General features: G+C 34.0%; 1 protein-coding gene across 1 annotated transcript; it reads right to left on the minus strand.

The window, feature by feature from the left end:
• Positions 1-670: 670 nt before the first annotated feature.
• On the minus strand, positions 671-6,646 carry LOC104603794 (uncharacterized). The gene is made up of 6 exons (XM_010267942.3): positions 6,150-6,646; positions 4,764-4,848; positions 4,356-4,528; positions 2,570-2,597; positions 2,294-2,402; positions 671-1,132 (listed from the first exon to the last, which is right to left on the minus strand). The coding sequence occupies exons 1-6, from the start codon at positions 6,375-6,377 to the stop codon at positions 1,051-1,053; spliced, it is 705 nt and encodes a 234-aa protein (XP_010266244.1). The 5' UTR covers positions 6,378-6,646; the 3' UTR covers positions 671-1,050.
• Positions 6,647-24,216: the final 17,570 nt, after the last annotated feature.

Genomic DNA, 24,216 nt, shown 5'->3' on the forward strand with positions numbered 1-24,216 from the left:
TATATAAAAAAAATTTGCCTCAGCCAGTTTTTACTTGTCCAAGCAAACTAGAAAATTATAAAATGACCCATAAAGGTACCACTAGAAGGTGGGAAACCGAGAACCACCGAACTATGATGACGTTCTAACGAGTAACGCTCATCCGCCAGACTCAGGCGCCTATTATGGTAATTCCTCTATGAACCTCTCTCAGAGCTCGATTCAATAGGTGAAAAAAAGGAGGCTTGATTCCTTCTGAAATTCGGAATGCAGTGCAGATGAGCGATAAATATGCAATTGTTTTGTGCAACAGTTCAAGCCTGCAAATCTGCAAAATGATTTAACTTTTTAAGTGTTTATTGAAGCCACAATTTGCCTTCATTTCTCAAGCATCATACCAATCAGAGAAAAATCTATGCTTCCGGAAAGACATGATACCAAAGAGCTTTAAACAATCAAAACCCGGAACCCCCGTGAATTTTGATTGGTTACCACTTCTATAATACCGGTTAATCGGTTTACAGTTTTTTCCGGTATCATAGTCGAACCCTACCAGTCAAATCAAATGGCAATTGTCGGTCATTTCAAAGCCCTAAGTGTTTTTTATTTTGGCAGGATATCATCCAAGGGTCCGTAATTTAACAATGAACATGGCATTCACTGGTGGAACAGGACTAATGTAACCACAAAGTTTGGTTATAAAGCCCTAGATTAGGGTGTTGAAGTAATGGACCATTGCCAGAATAAAATACTAAATACAATGCTGTGGAGCAGTTCCCATCAAAGCACACCAGTCAATTTGGCTTAGCACAATCAGTAACGATTGACTGGATACTGAGATCTAGCCAACTCAATACAATTGGGTGATCCAAATTGATAACCGAACAAGGAAAAGATTTAGTAAATGGAAATATATACAGTGACACGACAACATGGTGGCAATAAATTAACTTGTAACCCAGATCACCGCTATGCGTAACAAATTTTGCAGTTACCCAGCTTCAGCTTTTAGACAACTTAATGGAACACAACAGTAAACTTCAGGCTTTCTCCAAAGTTGCGCCATACAATTTAGAAAAGCTTTGATATAACACCGCAGGAGGTCCAAAACGCCACTGAAGCAGCTCTAAATAGTGCTGGATTTTGATATATCCTATGCAACCAAAGATTCAAAAAGAAAGACACAGAGGTCAGTAAACCTGCATGATATAAAGTGCTGCAAACTTGGATGAAGCCATGAGGTTGTGTCTGCATATATGTTGCAAAGATTTCAGGCACAGTTATAATGAAGACAAAATGCGCAAGTTAAAGTCATAGGGATCTGATGAAGCACTTGGCTTGCACTATTAAATTAAAACATAATTAAAATAAGAAAAAAAATATATATCTCCAGGACTGAAATCTACACAATTAAATATGCACGTTTGATAAATGACAAGCAGTCTAGCACTAGCACCAAAAATGCCCACGTCTTCTTTTACGATTTCCCCCCTTTCTTTTGTCTCCCTTCAGGTAGGATGATGTTGTTGAATGATTCACCGGGTAAAGCTTAGCCCTTCCACCAAATTTGAATGAAAATTCATTCATTTCAAATAGGATGTACACAATAAAAAACAGGTCATTAGGCCCATTACCCAATGTTGGTCCCAGCTTTCTGGGGTTTTGGGATGGATAGACTGGATACAGTCCTAACCTTTAGCATTTTTTTGGACATAGTGCCCTGCTCACAGACTTTAAACCTGTGTTACCCCTTTTTTATCAAAGAACCTGCGTTACCATTACACCAAGTAATGGCCCCTAGAGAGTAAACAATACCTTGGATAAAATGTTGCGTTCAGCCTCTAGAGGCTGACCACTATCCACTAACTTGCCTGCCTAATAACAGCCTTGGCAGACTACTTTCTAAGATTCCTCAACAATAGCAGCCTTAATGAATGAGATAACATTATACAGCAACAACATTTTTGCAAAAATGGAAAGATAACATACTACTTACGACTTCTCAACAATGAATTACCATAAATATCCTTAAAATCCAATTAAGGCACTCAATCAATTATACAAAAGAACAGCAAATTACAATCAGTTCAGTTCGTTCACAAGACCAGCCACGACATCTAGTCTAGGGCTGATTTGAACTAAATAAATCAATTATACAAGTACATAAAATGAATTAAATGCAACTTACCCAATGGCAGCAAATTACAATCAGTTCAGTTCGTTCACAAGACCAGCCACGACATCTAGTCTAGGGCTGATTTGAACTAAATAAATCAATTATACAAGTACATAAAATGAATTAAATGCAACTTACCCAATGGCAGTTGCACCCCAAGATGCTACATTATAAATAACTTTGCTTCCATCCCATGCCTTTCGAAGCTTCCCCTTTTTCTTTTTCACAGAGAATGTTTTACTCAGGGCTGAAGAGAAAAAAAAAGACAGTGTCAGATTTTTTTTTCCAGTATATGCAAAACCAACTAGTAGTAGATGTATGAAAATTTGAATAACAGGAACAAACTCCATTGGCATTTAACTCTTCCTTGGGTAATCATCACAAACATTCTGGAAAGAAGAAAATCAAATTAACCTTCTTGGAGTTGATTTGGAGTCAAATCCTGCAAAACAAACACAGTATATCAAGTCTCACACTATCAATCTTCTCCAACAGGAAAACTAGACCAAAAACCTTAGTTTGTATTTCCCAGCCTCCAAACCAACTTTAGTTCAAGAGATTGATAGCAGATTATATTAATCAGAAAGCAGATGTTAAATATAAAAGGGAAGCCCCAGTTCACGAGGCTCCTGCCAATGCGGGGTCTGGGGAGGGACAGATGTACACAGCCTTACCCCTGTGCACATACAGAGAGGTTGCTTCCAAGATTTGAACCCTGGTCACCCAGGTCGCAGTGGAACAACCCAACCGTTGCATCATGGCTCACCCTCAGATGTTTAATATCCAAACATCAAATTTTGTTGCTAACAGCCTATTTATTGAACCTCACAAAATGGAGGACTGAAGCTTGGGTGAAAAGGGCAAGTAACAAGGCAAAAAATATATAGTTTATGTTAGTTTTTTGTTCATAATACTTTTCCGTTGGAGTTCTGTGGTTTGAACCTCTAATGCTTACTCTTAACAAGGATATGGTGCACCAATGAAACTACAACTTAAAGAAGAATTACACAGATCCTCAAATTATGAAAATGATCCACAATATTGTACAAAAGAGGTAGACAAGCTTCACCCTTAGGAAACCATGTTAATAAAATATCAATTGTAAAAAATAAAAGAAATATAATATACATAAAAATATGTATAATGTGTGTACAAGTATATGTATGTCAAAGGTACAGTTTAATGGCAAAGGGAATTAGAAAGCAGAAGCATCTGAACTTCTTCCTGCACACCTAAACCAATCCCACAACAAATTCCACCAGACCAAGAATATCCCTATAATGAAATTCTCCAATCTTTGAGGGATGTTTTCCTTTACCTCCTCTGTAAGTATGATCTGGGTAATTATTAGTGAGAGTAGAAACCTTTCCATCACAGTATAGATAGCGGTGTCATGTAATTTGGAGGAAACAGTTCCTCATCTTGAGGTGCTTCAACAATCCAGACAAGAAGCCCCTAAAAGGTGCTGAAGGAGGGAAATTGGTACAGAGTGGACTGGGCAGGAACAAAGGAATAGCTGAATAGGTTTATAAGTTAGGAAGAAGGCTGTGACAGATTTTGTGGTAGGAGAGGAATTAGAAAAGGTGTACCCTGGAAGGTTTGAGAATAGAGAATGAAGTTTTCACCGAGGGGGCTGGAGAATGGTTGGTGAAGCAAAATGTATCACCTGAGGAGAGATACTGCATTAGAAAAATCATACACTACTTCCATCTCTACCTCTAGCATTTTTAATCAAATTTTTGTTTTTAAATTATTTTTTCATTAATAGTTTTCTTCTGTTAAAGATTTAAAACATAAATGGCCCTTACATCCAGACACATAGATTACTGGATATGTTAATATTTAACGATTGCATATATATCCTAGTAGCATCCTTAATAACATCACATGAATTATCCAGGTAGACAAACTAATATGTGATGATTTTCATAGCAGGAAAAACCTCCAATTCTAAGCAGCTAAGTTGTAAACTCAAAACAAATAAGTGTGCACATAAGGAAAGAGAAGTATGAAACATGTTGCTAGACAATAATACTAAAGGATTAGTCACTTCCAATGATATCCAACCAATCATAAAGATAGCTGGATGTCAATTCAAATATAATGGACAAAATTGCAATCCTTTTACTATTTACAATATGAACTCAAACAAATATTTAAAAGAAAAACTACCAAGAACAAAAGGAGAACCTTCACATACTTTAGTTTGTTTTAGAGACAACAAATATGCAGCCATGAAACATGCAATGCCCTCTACAATATCTTCTTGCCTAACAAGAACATAACCTTCGTGTTCCAATTCAATATCTCCATTAACATTTCCACCTTCCCATAGATCATTTTCACTGACCAGATCCCAAGAGTTACCTTCTTCTGTAACAATACAAATAGAGCCCTTTTAGCACTTACCACTAATAATAGATCATAAAATAGTGCAACAGAAAAGCAGCACAACATAGTTATCCAAAATACTCAAGTCATTCAAATGTCAACATGGACATAGAAAGTTTACATATTTTCCAGTTAGATATCTTCTGAAGAAAAGGGGTATATAATTAAAATTCCATAATCTAGCATACCAGGGAATAAACCATTCTTAGATGCATACCAGCCATATTTTGTGGAACTTGGGCATTTTCCAGCTTTTCAAGGAAGTTTGGGGAGTCAAGTCTAGATTTCAGAAGATCACATAGCTGCATATGAAGAAGAAAGAATCTTAATTTTCAATTTCAAATCAGTAACCATTTGAAACAAACTACTAACAGAAGCATAACATATACCATTAGTATGAATATATTGCTTCAGTGGAATGCCTTAAAATGATGAGAAAAAGATTATAACCATTCATAATCACACCATCAAATAAAAGCTATATGATTCTTAACATATCTTTGCCTTCTGATTATTCAATACCAACTCTGATTAAACATGCTCAACAAAACTATTTCCTTGTCCCTAATGCCGACATTGGATGCAAAGCTTAAATTTAAGAGCCTATCCTCATACCATACATGATAGACCATGACAGAAGGGAGTCCAATCTTCAAACTCTTATGGCACAAATTACACCATATAGCGCTGAAGTGTTATCTCAATAAAACCCAATTGGGAAATTTAATAATGCCTTCAAAACTGATGGTTGTCACTTGTCAAGCATATACATGCATGATTCAATCTCTGACAAGATGGTGTCAAAGGGCATGGCAACCAAGAAAGGCCATACACAAATCTAGAGACTAAGGACCAAGAAGAGATAATGACCCCAACTGAAGGAATGCTGCCCAGCCGGAGCTAAAATAGAGCTAAAAATTTCCCACATTGACCAAATAAAGAAGCAACTAACAAAAGGATGTTAAACATTTCCCCTGATTGAGATGATTCGAAGTAAGAACTTTATCGAGGAAGACCAACCACATAAATGTTTCAGTCTTAGGAATTTATGCGTGATATGCTCATTATTTCTCCATAGCCATCACGCCGTATTTATTTAGAAGCAACCAAATCCACATCATCCTGAGAACGACTAACTAGTAACTAGCAAATGGCAATAAATACTGGAGTAGTTTCAAAATGCTTGAGACACTTCTTAGTACAATTACTACACAGAAAAATATTCATTGGCATATATAGGAAAAAACGAACTTAATTACTCTACATGATAGCCTGAAACGTTATTTTACAAGAACTCCTGCCAAACAACAATGATCCAAGTATAACCGAATTTTCTGAGAGTGAAGACTCATAATCATAGATTTAAAGATACTGAACAGCAGGATCAGTAGAAAATTTCCCGAAATTGATTCTTTCTACAGCTGACTGGATAAGCATCCAAAAGATGCAAATTCCGTGCTAATTCGCCTAAAACAAATCAAATGAACTTACATGCAATCGGGTGAATGAAGTTACGCGCCATGAAACCCTAGACTCGACCCACACATAAGTCGATAGAAATGACCAACAATAAACAAAAGATAACTGTTAATTGCAACCATACCTCAGCCGTTTCAGAATCACCACACTGAGACGAAGATTCCTCATCCGTCTCCTCCTCCAATTCAACGCCTATATCTTCATCGCCGGCGTTCTTCAGCAATTCAAGAGCTCTCTGACATTGATCGAGCACAGTTTGCAAGGCTTGCCTCTTCACGCGAGTTTGCTCTCTATCCCTCGTTCTAGAGCCTTCAATAGCCAAAGGTTTCGAACCAGAAACCTCGACCTCCATGACCGAAATAGAAAATTATACAGTCTCCCCTCGATTATCAACACCAAGCCCTTCTCACAACTCAATTACGAACAAATCTTATTTGACATAATCTCTCTCTCTCTCTCTCTCCCCCCTTCCTTCTTTCTCTGGGGTTGTCTCTGCCTCTGTCTCCTCGATGACTGCGTTTGTTTTTGTTCTCCTCTCGCTTCAGCAGCCTCCTCCTACATTCGATTCGATGACTATTCGCCGAACCAGGTCGACGAGAGATAAAAACTAAAAACTTGAAAGATTTATAATCCAAGTAACCATAATACCATATAATATTGCGTATATGATTTCGTGGATTAGCTAACATAACTTTTCTGAGCTTCTGAATTAAGCTATGCTTTATCTACCGTCGGATTGGATTTAGAGATCCATCTCAGAGTAAGATCATCTGAATATTCCAATTCAACGTCATCAAGTGAACCTTCACCTGTTTGTTTTTTACAATGTTGACCCATCCTTCCCTTTATGGTCAGTCGTGCAAGGCGCGACGTCCCATTGCCGATGCCTTTTCCCTGGTAAACAGAACTTCATCTTCATGCTTCGGCGACAATCATTGAACGGTTGCACAAGCCGTCGTCGTTCGTACTTCGTACTACGTTAACGACCCTGGATTATGAGAGAATATCGATATTACCCCTTCCTCTTTTTTAACATGATGAAATTGGACGGGCAGGATGGACTTGTTCAGTATAAATGGAAGCCCTAGGTCAAAGTTCAATTTGATCGACGAGTCATGGCCGTTCAATCAAAAATGTCACCTTGATTGATCAATATACACTGGTGGGTCCCAGCATATAATTGCGAGACGAGTGGGCCATGCATGGTGTGTAGGGCAGTAGGATCAGAATCAAAGAAGGTAACTGGTAAGGGGTTGCTAAAAACAAAGAGAATAAGTGGTCCTTTTAGTGTGATCAAAGGAATGCCATGGGCTCATCGCCATGGACCTATCACGTATTTCATTCATTTGTAGGCCCACTCCTTCACTGGCATGTTGCACACTTGCATGAGTGAAACATGGGCAATATAATTGGAAATTTGGAAATTTTGGAATTGGACTCCAGGGTTTTTCTTTTTTTCTCTTTTGATAAAGAAGACTCGGAATCTGTTTTCATTCCTTAGATTAATTGGTCCAATCAGAGACATTTTTCTTAACAACAGATAAGAACAAATAATAATAATAGATGTAGATTGCTACTAAATGTATCAATCAATTTATGCAACGCTTGGATTATTCTCCAAAGCAGTGGAATTCATGAAAAAACACACTACAAAACAAAAGAGTTGTACAAACTCGTCGTTGGATTGATAGTTTCTGAAATCTGAACGAACAGTTGTATTTATTGTATATATTTGTTTTTTTCATTTATTTTAGCTGTGTATTTATACATAAATTGATTTAAAAATCATTTATTTCTTTTCATTTTTCTGGTATGATATTACTTTCCACTTTCCAGATACCAGAGTGAAATCATCCCACAGGCCAAGTAAATGCAGGGATGGCGAGTGGTGTGGTGGGCCCTGTAACAAACTGATCTGATTAATAATTTAGTATAGGTTGTGTGTTTGGTTTGAAAGAAAATGAATGACTTTCCCTTCCTTTTTCTTTCAAACCAAACACAGCCATAAGGTTTTGGTGGTGCTGCCTTTCGTGGGTTGGGTGGAGTAGAGTGCAAAGCCAATAGAATCAACCAACTTAAGGCTATTTTTCACTTCATAAAGCAATATTGAAGTTATTTCTAGTTCATTTCGTTGAATATAATGCTTAATATTCAGATTTTTTTTAATTTAATTCATTCATATGTATGAATCAAATCAATACCAATCTTTCAATTCGATGAAAAGATTATACTTGAATTCAAATTTTAATGTGATTGAATTTAAATCAATCATGTATGATCTGAATCAAACCCATTGAATTGATTCCATCAAAAAAAATCAGACCCATTGACAGCCTAATTTAAGCCTCCTAAGTCCTAATCACAGCATATCTGCTTCTGGCCCGAGAGCATTCCAATATTCGATTCATATGATGCATGTCGTCTGGTAAAAGACTATTGCATCTGAACCGTGATCCAATTGAACATCACAATTCTTCCAAATTAATTTGTTATAAGACATTCTTGTTTTGATTTGATATTATTTTCTTTTCGGCGCCAAGCACATAGTACACACTACAATGAAATCAAGGGTGGGGATAAGTTAGGATTATGGCTATAATCAAACCAGGATTATGGCTACAATTAAATCAATATTTAATTGAATAGTTTGGGCTCAAATTCAATTAGACTCGGTTTAAGTTTGATTCTAATCAAATTTAAATATTTAAAGTAAACTTGATTAGTTATTTAAATCCAAGTTCGACTAATAAAATGTTCAGCTTGAAAGTTCATTAACATGGCTCGAGTAATATATACATAAAAACATATTTTATAATATATATTACAAAAATATATTTTTATGTAAAATACATTTTTATATTCTATATATAATATAAAAAATATAGTATATATTTATAAAATATAAATATGTATTTATTTTTTGAGCTTTCAAACTGAATTCGAACTCCAACTTAATAATATTTTAGCTTGACCAAGCCAAGGCATACATAAGTTCAGCCTGACTCTGCTTGGTTGCACCCCTAGTCGGGATGCATGTGATACCCACTGGTCATGCTACACAGAGCTCGTGGGTTATTGACATTGTTGGTTGTCAATTTTCAAAAATAGGGTTTTGAAATAATTTAAATAAAAATGAGTTGAAAAAATTAAAGTGGAGTGATTTCAGAAAAAAGGGTATATATTCCTTATCATTGTTAAAGATTTTATCAAAAGAAAATGACAAAGGGGTCCTTCCTTGATACCAGAAACATTTACAACCAATCAACCGGTATTATAAAAGTCTCAACCAATCTAATTTCATGGGATACATCCAATTTGTGTTAAAAAGGGATATGTTCCTTATTATTGGTAGAAGAAGAAGGTGGTTTAAAATAGACATGTTAAATGTTAGAAAATTTTACCAAAAGAAAATGACAAAAAGGTTCTACCATGATATTAGAAAGATTTACAATCAATCAACTGGTGTCATAAAAGTGGTAATCAATTAGGTGACATTCATCAAAGATACAATAGGGTTTTGATTGGTCAGAGCTCTTCTTATATCATACCTAGTTGGCATCAAAGGTTAACCCATCATAAAAACACTTTAATGTGGCCTTTTGGTCTAGATTATAAAAAATATGGGATGGTCTGAACTTAATGCCAAAATGTTAAAAAAAGGATAAATTTATTAAAGTACCCCTACTATTTAGTTAATTGTTAAATTGTACCTTTACTGTTTAACTATTATCTTAAACCACCCCAATTGTTTTTTACAATTGACTAACTCTATCCTTGATGTTAGCATCCATTAATGTTCCATCAAAATCGGTGCACACGTAACACCATGTGACTTATAAAATTTTTTAAAACCCAATATTACCCCGTCCCTATTCTGTAAACCAAGTAAAAATCACCGGCCATAAACGGGACTATTATGTTGGTTTTCAGATCCGACGTTTCAAAGGATGGAGGAGATATACCGAATAGAGAGAGGGTCTCTGAGAAACGGAGAATGGCCACCAAGAAAATCTTCAATCTTTGGTTCCGTATGTTGGATTTGAGGATTTAACCTAGCGAGCATGGACGTATCAACTTCTTCTTCTTCTTCTTCTTCTTCTTCTGTGTATGACATCATTCTCACTGAAGACTTGCTCGATACTCTGAGAGTCAAATAGAAACTCAAGAGTCGTTACTGACTAATGTATGCAAACAAGGTTGTTCCAGTCTAAAATAGAGACAACTAGGGCACTATGTTGCAGCGGCGGTAATGATGAGAGAGAGAGGTTGAGACGAAGGTTCGATTGGAAGAAAGTGCAATTGAGCAAGCGAGGTCTTGTTCATTGTCGTAGGAAAAAAGAACAAAAAGGTGGGGTTTCCAAGAGAAATATTTAAATTAAACGGTTGAGAGTAGGGGTGTCCATAAGAAACTGAAAATTTGGTTTGAACCAAAAAAAAAACTGATCTGAAAAGTCCGGTTAACCGAACTGGTCGGTTCGGTTTTTGGTTAACCTATCAAAAAATCGACAGTTAATCGAACTGACCAATTTTTATATATTATATATTTTATTTTTATTTTAATATGTTTCCCCACCCTAGTGCCCCTCTCTCTCAGCCCAAGCCCCCCCCCCCCCCCCCCCAAAAAAAAAAAGTGTTTTTTCATTCATTCGAACCCCAAAACAAAACCCCTTCTTGTTTGAAGTTTGAACAGCATAAGCCACTCACTAGAAACCCTAGTAGCAAGTAAGTCGTTGCTCCTCTCCCATCGTCGTCGTTGTCGCCTCTTCTTTCATCTCCTTCGTCGCCATTGTCCAGTCCGCCAATTATCTATTTCTTCCCCACCGTCGTCGCCTCTACCCTCTTTTAGTCTTCTTTCTTTTCCTCAAGCATAACCGAACCATTTCTCCTCTCTAGTCACCGGTTCTATTTCTCCCCTGATGCCATCACCATCATCTAGTTCTCTTTCTCCCCCATTCTTCTCATTCTCCGAATCTAAATCATTGGGCTCTGGTTTTCTTCTCCCTTACTTCAACAGTGGTAGACTTGCAGGTAAATGATTTTTTAATTAAAATAATTGATATAAAATTTGTTTAAAACATGAATGCCTCTTGTTTGAATGTCGAATGATACCTATTTGGCTTGAATCACGTTTTTTTCTTTTGTTATTTTTCTCATTTTAGACAGAAAACATTTTTTTAATAGAAATGAAAAAAAATCGAAAATCGAAGACCAATTAACTATTGAACCGGTTAACCGCTTGTTTCGGTTCAGTTTTGGTTCGGATTGATACAAAAACTAGTGATACCAGTTCGGTTTGCAAAATATGCCCACGGTTCAGTAACCGAACTGTGGACGCCCCTAGTTGAGAGGTAGGGTTAATGTAAAAGTAATCTACTTAATATTAAAATTGGAGTAGTTGAAGAGAGATGTGATTGTGATCTTGGTGAAGCTGTTTTGTCTTTATTATATTTCCTTTGTTTTTTTGGTATTAGGTGCTATGCACCATTAATTACTTCCACTTGACCCCTTTTTTCCTTCCCGAAGTGTTGGTTGTGGGATTTGATTCCACATCAATGCTGGAACAAACCAACTAACACACCAACGAGCCAGCCTTTAGTTGGTGTCTTTTTTTTCCTGTTTCCATGTATCTCAATTCTCCCTACTAATGGAAATTAACCATTAGAGATTTGGAGTGTGGCACCACATGTTTATAGCTTAGAGTTAGGTGAATCTAAAGTATAACTGTTAATCTTGTTGATTTTCTTTGTTCTTCATAGATATAATTATTTTTTTCATTTTCTAAATGTTTTTCTTTTACAATCTGAAAGATAACTGTTTGTTAACATGGGTAGTTTATCAAAAGCCTTCTCCATGGTTGAAAGATTAGACTTTTAGAGACAAATTGAAGTTGGAGTCACCCAAGGAATGGAGAGCAAGAAAGGTGCTGCAACTCCTCTGTTCTCATTGTAGATGACAATGAACATAGGCCTTATGGCGTGAAAGAAAGATGGAAGGCAAGAGGGAGGGAAAATTTTTCATTTGTTCGATTTTATTTTGAAATTTTGAAGAATAGTGGAGGGAAATTTTGACACTTTGTTTCTTTCCGTTAGCACTTATCAACTATGATGGTGTTTGGAAGCGTTGGCGTTTTTTGGGACCGATTTTCAAGAAAAAAACGCCCATGCTTCCAAGACCCATTTTTCACACACACAAAAAAAAACACTTTTGCCATGTAGGTAGTGAGCAACACTATGATGTTTGGTAAGGTGATTTTCATCACCGTTTTTCATGTATGTGCTGACAGGTAAGCACCGCATAGGATACACATCAGCCAACCGTTGGGGGAAACGGTTCACCGATGCATGAAACGCCAAATTTGGCGTGGGGGCCCGATTTACGAGGCATGCCCGATTTTTCAATAAACACATGAACCAAACATTCATATATATGTGTTTGTTATAACGCCTATGTGGATTCGACGTGGCACCATTTTTTTGAAAAATGGCCATGGTTCCAAACATCCCCTACGTTAATTGTTAGAAACAATAAAAGTACTTTAAGACAACATGTAAACAGTAAGAGTAGTGTTAATTAATTAACTAAACCATAAAGGTAGTTTAAGAAATTTGCCATTAAAAAAATGTTCAACTCTAATATGGAGAAAATATGTAATCAATCAATCTATACTATATATAAAAGCGTGAAACTTTTCTTGGACTAAAATTACCCTCTATTTCTTTGTTTGAGAAAGGGTATAAAAGTTATTTTATTATAACTTTAATGTCAGCTTTAATGGCTACTATAATGATCATATTTGTAATTTGTGTATTTAATCAATTTCTAATTGTAAGGGTTGAAAATATAACTTCAATTATTACTTTCACCTTATTTAATCCACTCTCATTAAGTCTTATACTTAAAGTTATTAACTCCCATTTTCTCTTATTAAATCCTATATTTAAGTTATTTTTCACCAATAAATGTTATAATTAGATCTATGTCAATATTTTTAACAATGTAAGCCAATATATTTTAGAACTAGCTAAAAAACAAAAACGTTATTTATCATAGTGATGACTAAGCAATTCAACCATTCGAATCAAACTGATAAACCTATGAAGTCATAGTTAGGTTATACAATTTTTAAAATAAAAATAAATATAGAAAATTACAAAAAATGTAGAACAAATTTACACATTTATGATACTTTTATTAGTCAAAATTAAAAAAAAAGAAGTGTAATAAAAAGAATTGTTTTTATTGATAATGAAAATGAAATACATGATTTAGAACTGACTAAAAATGAAGTTATTTTACTATTTGGAAAAGATAAATAGTTCAACTTCTGGGTCAAATGTATTAACACTTAATGTCATAAATAAATGATAAAAATTAATAAAATATAAAAAAAAAAAAATAAAAAAAAAAAACGTAAATGTTGCAAAAAACATTCAGGCACAACTATAATATTAATTAATTATCATACTAAACAAAAAGTAAGTGTGACATATCAGAATTATTTTTACACAGAAATATAAAACAAATCGAGAAAAATTGAACACATCTATAATTCTATAATTATACTACTATTAAAAATATAAATAAGATCGTGGAACTTTCTTTTGGATAAAATCGATGTTTTAAAAACCAACCAAAAAAACAGAACTGCTTTGGCTTTTGGTTTCTAAGTCAACAGTTCAACTGTCACCACATTTGCCCTCTTATTACATCTCTCTCATCTTTCTAAATCTTTCTCAAATCCCAAATCATTTGATTCATTGGTGTATCTCGGATTTTAATATAAGATCAGTGTTTGATCTCTCATCTCTTGCATCAAATTTTCAACTTCGTCGATAGAGTTGCATTCTTTTTGTTACAACTTAAAAGGAATCACATAAATGGGGAAAATCAAAATCAAAATGGAATAACTAAAAAACCTAAGTAATTTTGGCCATTGGGAACAATCGAACAAAACTTTGAGATATGAAAGTTTCTTTTGTCTTTTTTTTTTATTTTATAGTTTCTATTTTAAAATAAACAAAAAAATTGGAATTAGTTTGAAAGCAACCTGAGAACCATTAATCGGGTTGAACGTTTTAACGGTTAAACTGTCTAGATCAACAGTTTTTGACCATTTCAACAGTTATTTTTTTTTTTTTTTGTAAAATGACAGTTCATGACCAAAATGGAACCGATGACTTGACCATTTCCTAGGCCAAAAATGGTTTTACCGTCCAATATGGCCCGATTTTGAAAACATTGACTAAAATACTCAATTTTGAATTTAGTCCATATTTAATTATAAGGTTTTAATTGTCAATTGAACTACTACTTTTTACCTCATTCAATCCCCTCTATTAAATCTTACATTTTTTGATAAATAAACAAAAGAAAAAAAAAAGATCTATACTATATATAAAAGTGCAGATGCAAAGTGGATGTCTTTTTGAACTAAATTACCCTCTATTTATTTGTTTGATAAAGGGTATGGAAGTCATTTTATTACAACTTTAATGCCAATTTTTTATGACTACTAAAATTCCCATATTTGTCTATTTATTACATCTCTAATTGTAAGCATTGAAAATGTAACTTCTATTACTACTTTCCACCTCATTTAATCATCTTTCATTAAGTCATACTTAAAGTTATTAACTCCTATTTTCTCTTATTAAATCCTATTTTTAAGTTATTTTCACTAATAAATGGTACTAATTAGATCTATGTCAATATATTTAACAATGTAAACCCATATATTTTAAAACTAGCTAAAAAACAAAAACATTCTTTATCCAAGTGATGGTTAAGTAATTCAACCATTCGAATCAAATTGACAAATATGTAGAAAAAATAGACACATTTGTGATACTTTTATTAATCAAATTAAAAAAAAAAACAAGTGTAACAAAATGAATTAGTTTTATTGATAATGAAAATGAAATACATACTTTAGAACTGACCAAAAATGAAATTCTTTTATTATTTGGCAATAATCAATAGTTAAACTTTTGCGTCAAATGTATTAATAATAAATAAATAATAAAATAAAGATAAAAAATACATAAATGTTGCAAAAAAAATTCAGGCACATGTATAATATTAATTAACTATCGTATTAAACAAAAAGTAAGTGTTGACATATTGGAATTATTTTTACACAAAAATATAGAAAATTTGAATACATCTATAATTCTATATTTACACTATTATTAAAAATATAAATAAGATTGTGGAGCTTTCTTTTAACTAAAATACTCATTTTTGAATTTAATCCATATTAAATTGTGAGGTTTAGATTGTAAATTTAACTACTATTTTTCACATCATTCAATTCACTCTATTTAAATCTTACATTTTTTTATAAAAAAACAGAAAAAACACCAAAAATATAATATATTATAAAAAGAATAATCTAATCATTCAATTCCCTCTATTTAAATTGCAATATGAATTTGATTAATAATAAAAAACAAAAAACATATAAAAACAAAATAAAAATACATATTTATAGAATTTTTTTTGATATATTATTAATATCATTATCATCATCTAAAATTACCACATGCAAAGTACGTACATACTTATTAGTCACTATCTAAGTGATAACCAATCAAATGGTATTGTTATTTATCAAAATTCACACTAGGGAGTTGATTGGTAAAGCTCTTCCAGTATTCTATTCTTTCTAGCCACATAGATTTAAAAGAAAAAAAAAAAGGAATATTTGGGGGTGCCCAAAAACATCAATACATTTGTTTTTATTTGTTTTCGAAATCATCACATCAACTGAAAAATCAAAGAAAAAATGGCAGCAAAAAAGAAGCTCTGGAGCTGTATATATATATATATATTTGATCCAAGTAATATAGGTGTTTTATGACTCAAAAACATGGAAAAGAAAACAGAGGTTTAAGAATACATTTTCCGTTTCGTGTTTCAAAACAAAAAAGTAAATTGACATTTTTTAGTGTGTATTTGTGGAGCTAGACAAAAAAATAAATGCACAATCAATAACACGTGTTTCTGTATTTTTATTTAAGAATCAATTTGTAGTAAAACCAGATGATCTCTAATTCTCTATTGATTTTGTTTTTTTTGAATCCTTAAGCAATGAAGCTTCCTTTTCTCCATAAAAATTATTTAATTCATTTTTTAAACTCACAACCAAAAAAAAAATCACATCAGAGACAACTTCCTAAATCATCCAAAGAATGAAAAAACCGGTATTGGAGAACAGGGATGATGGTTTTGTTATGGATCCCTCGCTTGTCGTCATATCGTGTAGCGGATGTTGAAGAAGATCAGGATCCGATGCCAGACGGATCCGCCCAAGATAGGACCTACATAAATAAAATCAGCTAGATATCATTCATGCATCAGTTGCAGGGTTCCAAACAGTTTAAATGAAGAATTTGTCTACAGTTATCTAAATGGTCCACCCAACGTATATTGAAAAGCGGGTTCTGGGCAGCTGATTGGTCATGGTCCCATAGTGGTAACGGATCCTGTGTCTCCGGACCCTAGTTTCTGTTCTGCCTTGCCTTATGAATTTAAAATGATGTGTTTTGTGAGATCCAATCTGCTACTCACACTGAGGGCGCCTCACACCGATCTCACCTGCACATCTCACTATGCATTTAGGAACATCTCCTGCTAATAATAATGTACAAGTACAGGAGATGTTTCCAATGCATGGTGGGAGATATGGTGTGAAATGCCCTGTGTGAGGAGCAGATCCCAATTCGTGTTTTGTTTGGTTTAACCCATCAATTTGGGCTGTTAGATCCTAATCTAGACCTACCATTGAGAAACCGGATTTAATCAATGCAAAGTCCATTTGAACAACCATTATAATCTTGCATTGGGAATATCTCCCACGAAATAAAGAACAAAAGTACAGAGATATTCTTGATGCAAGGCTGTAAAGGCTATTCGATCGCTATTTGAACAGACTTTGCACTGATTGAAGCCGATCTCCACCATTGAGGGGTGTCAATTGGAACGATTTAGTCTAATCCAAACCGCTTCAATATGAATCCATTACAAATGGACCAGGTCCAATTCTTTTGGATTAATCTAATTTAATGTCCAGACCGTTTAATATGTTCAAATTGGTTTTAATTTAAATTGGTTCCAATCCAAGCATGATCCATTAATACCTGTATTTTTAATGAATCAGATATTGATTCAACCCAATCCAATCAATATAAATTTACTATGGATGGATCAGGTTCAATGCAATCCAATAATACTTTAGAGTTTGGGCATTAAATCTAGGTTGGTCCAATTCAATATGTCTTATTGGTCTGTCCAATTTATCTAAATTGATTTTGATTTGAGTGGAGTCCAATCCACAATTAATACATTTGACACTCCTATCTACCATGTATCAGTGTGATGTCAGATCATGTTAAAATGTATTTTGCAGTAAGCAGATCCCAACTCCTTAACACCTAACTGTTTTGGACCTTTCGGTTGATAAATCGGTGAAGTATTTGATTGATTGTAGCAAAGAATTGGGGATCAAATTCGGCTTTTATTAGTTTTTATTTTTCTTTTTCCTTTTGTGGTAGGATGATTGGTTTCAGTAGAGGTTTTTAAAAAAGACCCGGAAACAGAACCGGTCAGGGGACTATCGATTCTTCAATTCAACCGTTTGGGTCAACAGTTCAACCCGTGACATCATAAATCAATTAAAAATAAAAATATATTTATAAATAATAAAAAATAGCATAAAATTAAATAAAATACAGAAAATAACTGTTTAAATACAAATATAATAAAGTACAGAATACATAAAAATAAAATACAGAAAATACAAAAAAAAATAAAAAAAATATATAGAAAAGATACAGAAAAAACATTTCTTCAACGAGGGCCTTTACCACTGCTTGTCTGTGCACATACATTTGTTGGATTTTCATTTCTATGCTCTTCTTAGGAACCCATCTTAGATATGGGAAGAAGTCTCTCCAATCCACCTCAATTGCACCCATTATTGGATCCACCACTAACACTCTCCTCTCTTTACAGTTCGACATCCTTACCCAGAGCCTATAAGTAATATCCCCCTCCCCCCATTGCAGTTTTCAGTGTTAGCCCTCCCTATTTTCTTTGAATAAAACATACACAAGAAAGCAAAAAACAAAAAAAAAAAACAAAAGCCTACTCTTACTTGTTTCAAAACTAATCCAAAGAGTTCATTCCTTAATATTTTTCTGAAGTCTACAGCTTGAAGAGGATCTTTCCTGACATCTGCAAGCAAGAAGTTGCATACATTCTCTATCATGGTATCCCTATGACAACGAAATCGCTTTTGGAAGTTGCAGAAATAAAAACATCAGAGGGAGAGTGAGAGAGAGTAGAAGACTTGAGTGTTTTGAGATGCTCGACATATATTAGCTAACCTGAGCATTCGCTCCCAAGACACCCGTGAGTATAAATCGTTTCACCATTTTGTGGAACTCATCGTACTAAGCTGATCTCATTGGTAAGAGTTTTTTTTTTAAATCAATAAAAATGAAATTTGTAACCCGCTGCCTGAGTCAAACGGTTTAACGGTTCAACTGCCTGAATCAACGGTTTTTGGCATTTTTAACGGTTTTTTAGGATTTAGCAATTTATAGTATAAACGGACCCGAAGGACTGAATGGTTACCGGTTTTTCCGGTCTGACCGTCTGATCCAGTATAGTTTTGAAAACCATGATTTCAGTGATGGATTACTTTTCACTGTATGGTTATAATGGACTAAAGAGGGAAATGCTTTATGAGTTACTTTTTTTCAAGTAGTGGTTGACCTGTTTAGCTCATAAAAAGTGCTGCCCCATAGGGTGCCCCATGAGGTATCATGGGAGATGTTCTTAGTACACGGTTGAGATATATTATGAGGCCCACATGGGCAATGCTCTATGAGGTATTGATGTGAATTCATTGAATTTGAACCTAAAATGGTTGCCATTTCCTATATTGCAGTTCAACTGTCTAGTCTGATCCATATCCTTAACCAGGGTTCTATTGAACAAATAAAAAAGGGGAAATTCCTAATTAGTACCTTATATTTTGGGCGTGGTGCCATTTTGATTCTCGAACTTTAAAACGTTATAATTCATCATCCAAACTTTTAAAATGTGTCAACCCAATTGTTAACCAGTTGTTAAGTGACATTTGAAAAGACAAATGTCCTTCGATTGTCATTTAATTATCCTTATCAACCTTCCAAATATTAACAAAAAAAGTGGACAATCCAAAATCCTTTACTCTTCTATTCAAGAAAGTTGGAGTCACGAAAATGCTTACTAAGACGTGACCATTCTTTTTTTTTGTCAACATTTAAAAAATAAAAGAAAATGACATTCAAAGAATATTTATATCTTTTCAAATGTCATTTAATAGCTAATTAGCAAAAAAGTAGTGAATTGATACATTTTAAAAATTTGGATACTAAATTATCGTATTTTAAAATTCAAAAAGGTCACACTAAAATACAACAAAATTTTCCCTAAAAAAACTGGTCGATTGTAGGTTGGAACTTGGAACATATATTAATGCAGCGCCCACTATTCATATTTCATAGTGTGGATGGCAGACGGAAAGGAGAATAAAGACGATCCCTTTCACGTGGAGGATACTGTGTACTTGCAGCTCTGAAACGATGCTCGAGTGTAAAGAACCACTCAAAGCTCAAGCACATGAAGCCAACTATCATTAAAGAAAAACGATAATGGAATCCTGACCAAGCCAATAGGTGACTACCCAATTAAATATTAGGAATGCCAACATTCCACGGTATATGAGTACATCAATTTTTTGTCTATGTCCCTACCAAGCCAATGGGGGCAAAAGTTGCATAAATAGATTGTTTATTTAGGCTGCATTTGAAAAGGACGTAAATACCAGTGCATTATCACACCTTGGTTCTGATAATCTGATTTATATACATCTGGAAACACTGTGAAAATGTTCATTAAGATTCAAGTAACTTTGTACATTTGTCTTGGAGTGAAAAACTGCTTTGATTTTAGCCAAATAAATATTTATGTATTTTCATTTACGGGAAACATGTTTTGCATCATTATTTGTCAAACGAGAGGAGTGCGCAAAATAAAGTGAAAATCCAGTCCCACTTTGCACGCACCTGAATGGCTGAATCCGAGGTGTCATGAATCATGATTTATAATGTGTATTGATTCCTTAACACCATTTCCAAACGCAGCTTTAAGATTCATTTGTTTAGCTTTAGCAGGAACATGGGCCTGAATTTGAAATCGGGATAACCAATTCAAATTCCGGGTGGAATGAGATTCCGATTCCAATTATTCGCATTTTGTACTTCAAACCGGCACACTGAGTAAAACCTTTAGCCAATTAATCATAGTTGCTTTCTTTGCTTTAAAAAAAAAATAAAAATATTAGCGTGCATTGTTGTCTTGGTGGATGGATGGCATACACCGTAAAGACCACCAATCATTTGAATGGAAGCCATGTCATCAGCTTACCCTAACACATGTATTCTTTGTGGAATCTATAATTCTCTCTCCATATATATAAGGGAAAAATTCACTTTAATACCTTGAATTTTGTGGGTAGTATCAAGTTAATACCTGAACTTTTAAATGTGTCGTTATATTATTCAAGTTTTCAAGAAGTGTCAAATTGGTCTTTGCCGTTAGTATTCCATCTGTTATATCCGTCATGTGATGATTTAAATTTTTCAATATGTCAAAATGCCCTTTAATCCAGTTTGAAGACCATTTTACCCTTTTCACACATGTTTAACATTTGGGAATGTAGGGTTGAAGTTTAACGACAAAGACTGTGAATATTGTCTATGATCCACCACTGCGTGTTTGTTTGAGCTACACCAACCAGAGAACTATTGAACGGACGGCGATCCATATTAACCTTGTACAATATCTATTTTCCGGTTATTTCATCATTTATGTTTTCGTGTTGATGTTGTTGGTGACTCGATTGAGGAAGGCTTTGCTTTGGGCAGCGGTGAAGCGTTCAAAATATGAGAGTTTGAAAGGAAACTCATGCTGGTTTCCACCATTTTCTTCTATTATCTAAACCAGTTATGATTTTGATGGATGGCAAGGGATTAAAGGAAGTATGACGGATATATATATATATATATATATATATAGAGAGAGAGAGAGAGAGAGAGAGAGTTGTGCTGAATAATGGAAAATCTTGGGTCGTCTCAGCCACTAGATCCCTGAATTTCATTCGTTCGATGTCCAACACCATCTCTAACATCTCCTCGGGGCAGTCCCCTCATTCGTTGATGCCATATCCGGCCATATCCTTGTGAAGCACTCAACAAATGATGTTGGGTTTTAATCTCATTAGAGATTAAACACAATGGGGTTTGATTGATCAAATTACATGAAAAAAATACCTGTGCACATGTCTTTAAAAATAGTTTTTTTTTTCATACTAAAATCAGTTTTTAACTTATCCCACATTGGAAAATTACAAAACTTGTTTTGAGTTTTTAAATAGTAGTTTATTTACACTCCTTAGATATAAAGAGGAACGTATGGAGGTTTGCTACCGCACAACGCGTGTGCATGACACAATGAGGTGCTTTAGAGGTGCACTTTGCTCACGAATGGTGGCTTTGACTTTTGGTGTGAGGCTGACCGTTGATGTTTTAACGGCTACGATTTTATTAGGTGTGATCAAGATGCACTATTCAAAGTTTAACGGTCATTAACTCTTAACTACCTTTTTAAGAATCACAATTTTTTAAATTGTGTCTGTTCAATCAACCTTTTTTGAACCAGCACCTTTCTCTGCTCCATGACTCTTCAAAAATTATTTAAGGAGTGTGAATCAAGCAATTGCACACACAAGTTTTGAAAGTCACTCTTGTCTCTCTCAGTCCGATCTGCTATTGCCTCACGAAAGGTTTCTTTGGAGATTCTTCAATTTTATTGGTTGTAGATTCTCGCCCAATGCTCTGTTGTACCTTAGGAATGGATTTCCTTATAACCCAACATCAAACTCAGTGGAATTGAGTGGGGGCAAATTACATTTTAAAGACAGTGCCTTCAGACGCGCCTTAGAACTTCTAGCCTATAGGTAGATTGATTGGTTAAATTGAGCATGGAGGTAATGGGAATGGATGATGGATGTCCAAAGGAAATAGTTTTCATAGGGGGGATTTGATCGAATAATTGAGAGGGGTATCAGAGGTTATTGTTGGGAAACTGGAGGACCCGCGTGGTGAGATGAATCAAGAGTTGATTTCGAAGGTGGTTACTAGTCAAAGATCAGATATCAGTCATAGGAAAAATAGATAATAGGTGAAGGGTATTGAAGTGAAATTTTTGAAAGTTTGGGTACTAAAGCAACACATCTGAAAGTTCGGGTAGTGACTTGGCACTACCCCCAAAGTTTAGGGTACTGAGTGAAATTTTTCCTATATATAAATACAACCGGAAGTATAGACATTGCAATTTTTTCTTATTCAAAACAAATGAGTGTTAAATATTACAAGGTAAGCATCACTTAAATTTATTGGGTCTTATCCATGCTTGCTTAAGCATATCTTAATATATCTTAAAATTGTCTTTTTTTTCCTATACTTTTGCATTATCAATATCAATACTTTGAACATTATTAGCATATGAGATCCGATCACCATTCTCCCACTTACCTCATACTCACATTACATTACAGCAACACATCCTAACATCTTCTGTACTTCTTGTTTTTTATTCACTAGAAGATGATTTCAATGAACACTTATAAGTGCTGTGAGAAGGAAATTCATGGCTTAATTGATAGAGCATATGAGAATTAACCACAATGTTAGAGGTTTAAGCCCTTCTTTTAGAATTTAGGATTTAATGTTTTAAGCTTAATGGTTTAATATTTATGGTTAGATTTTTAATTTATTTTAGGGTTTAGGATTTAATGTTTTAAGGTTAATGGTTTAATATTTAAGTTAGTTTTTTTAATTTATTTTAGGGTTTAGAATTTAGGATTTAATGTTTTAAGGTGAATGGTTTTATATTTAAGGTTGTTTTTTTTTAATTTATTTTAGGGATTAGGATTTAGATATACTCATATACAATCTAATAGGTGCCATGAAATAACATGACATGCAAGTCTTGTTGACAACCCAAGCTATCGAGCGAGAATCCTTTCAGTTGGGGTGCTCATGTTTTGGTTAAATGAACCATGGGCTTATTTTTGAAACTGAACTGATACTTCCAATTTCTAGAAAACTAGTAACCAAATCCAAACCAAAGCCAATTGGTTAATTGGTTAACCGTTGGTTTAATTCCTCAGTTTTTCAGTTTTTTTTAATATTTATAATGTATAATTTTTTTATAATATATAAATATATAATAAAAGCTAGAAATACACATAAAAAGTTATATTTTAAATAATAAATAATAAATGATATATTATATATTATAAATATATATTTATATATATATAATGTATAGTTATTAATTAATAATATATGGATAATATAAAATATATAGAAATATATGTATACCAGTTGGTTCGAATAACCATGGATTTTTTATACTGGTTAACCAAAACCAAACTGATACCTTATGTTTTTTAAAAATATTGAACTGAAACTGAATCGGTCAATTTGGTTAACTGAAATTTTTGATTTGATTTCATCGGTTCAATTCAATTTTGTAGTTTTTCTCTCCACCCTACCTTCCAGGGTTTAATAGTTCATGTGTTTAGGATTTATGGTGATTTAAGGTTTGGTTTTAAAGTTTTTATTTTTTAATTTTAAGATTTAAAAGTTTAATGTTTAGGATTTAGATATAAAAATATAACAAGTACCATTGTAGGAGTGAAAAGAACATTGTAGAATGGAATAACATGACATGCGGATGGAGTCTACTTGACAACCCAAATTGTTGAACTAGAGCCCTTCTTTTAGGGATTAATGTTCAGGGGTTTTGATTTAGTGTTTAGGATTTAAGATATAAAGCTGAGGTTTAAAGGTTTTTTTTAGTGTTTATGATTTAGATATAAAAATGAAAAATCTAAGAGGCATTATGGTAGAGCGAAAAAACCATTGCAGGATGAAGTAACGTGGCATGCAGATAGAGTCTTGTTGACAGTCCAGGCTGTCGAAGGGTTCGGCGATCCAACCATCCAGGCGGGGTTCGGCTGGGCGAGACGTTGCGCATTAATTGGGGGCAAACAAAACGCTGTCTTCGGCCCCTCG

This window comes from Nelumbo nucifera, chromosome 5 (assembly GCF_055504915.1).
Source record: "Nelumbo nucifera cultivar China Antique chromosome 5, China Antique-T2T, whole genome shotgun sequence".
NCBI classification, from domain to species: domain Eukaryota; kingdom Viridiplantae; phylum Streptophyta; class Magnoliopsida; order Proteales; family Nelumbonaceae; genus Nelumbo; species Nelumbo nucifera.

What these genes read in the sequence shown, in the direction of transcription:
- LOC104603794 (XM_010267942.3), bottom strand. Translation starts at nt 6,377, where the DNA reads ATGGAGGTCGAGGTTTCTGGTTCGAAACCTTTGGCTATTGAAGGCTCT. An exon ending in TCCAAATCAACTCCAAGAAG is followed by an intron (nt 2,403 to 2,569) that starts GTTAATTTGATT and finishes TTTTCTCTTCAG; the next exon opens with CCCTGAGTAAAACATTCTCT. An exon ending in TGGGGTGCAACTGCCATTGG is followed by an intron (nt 1,133 to 2,293) that starts GTAAGTTGCATT and finishes TTGGTTGCATAG; the next exon opens with GATATATCAAAATCCAGCAC.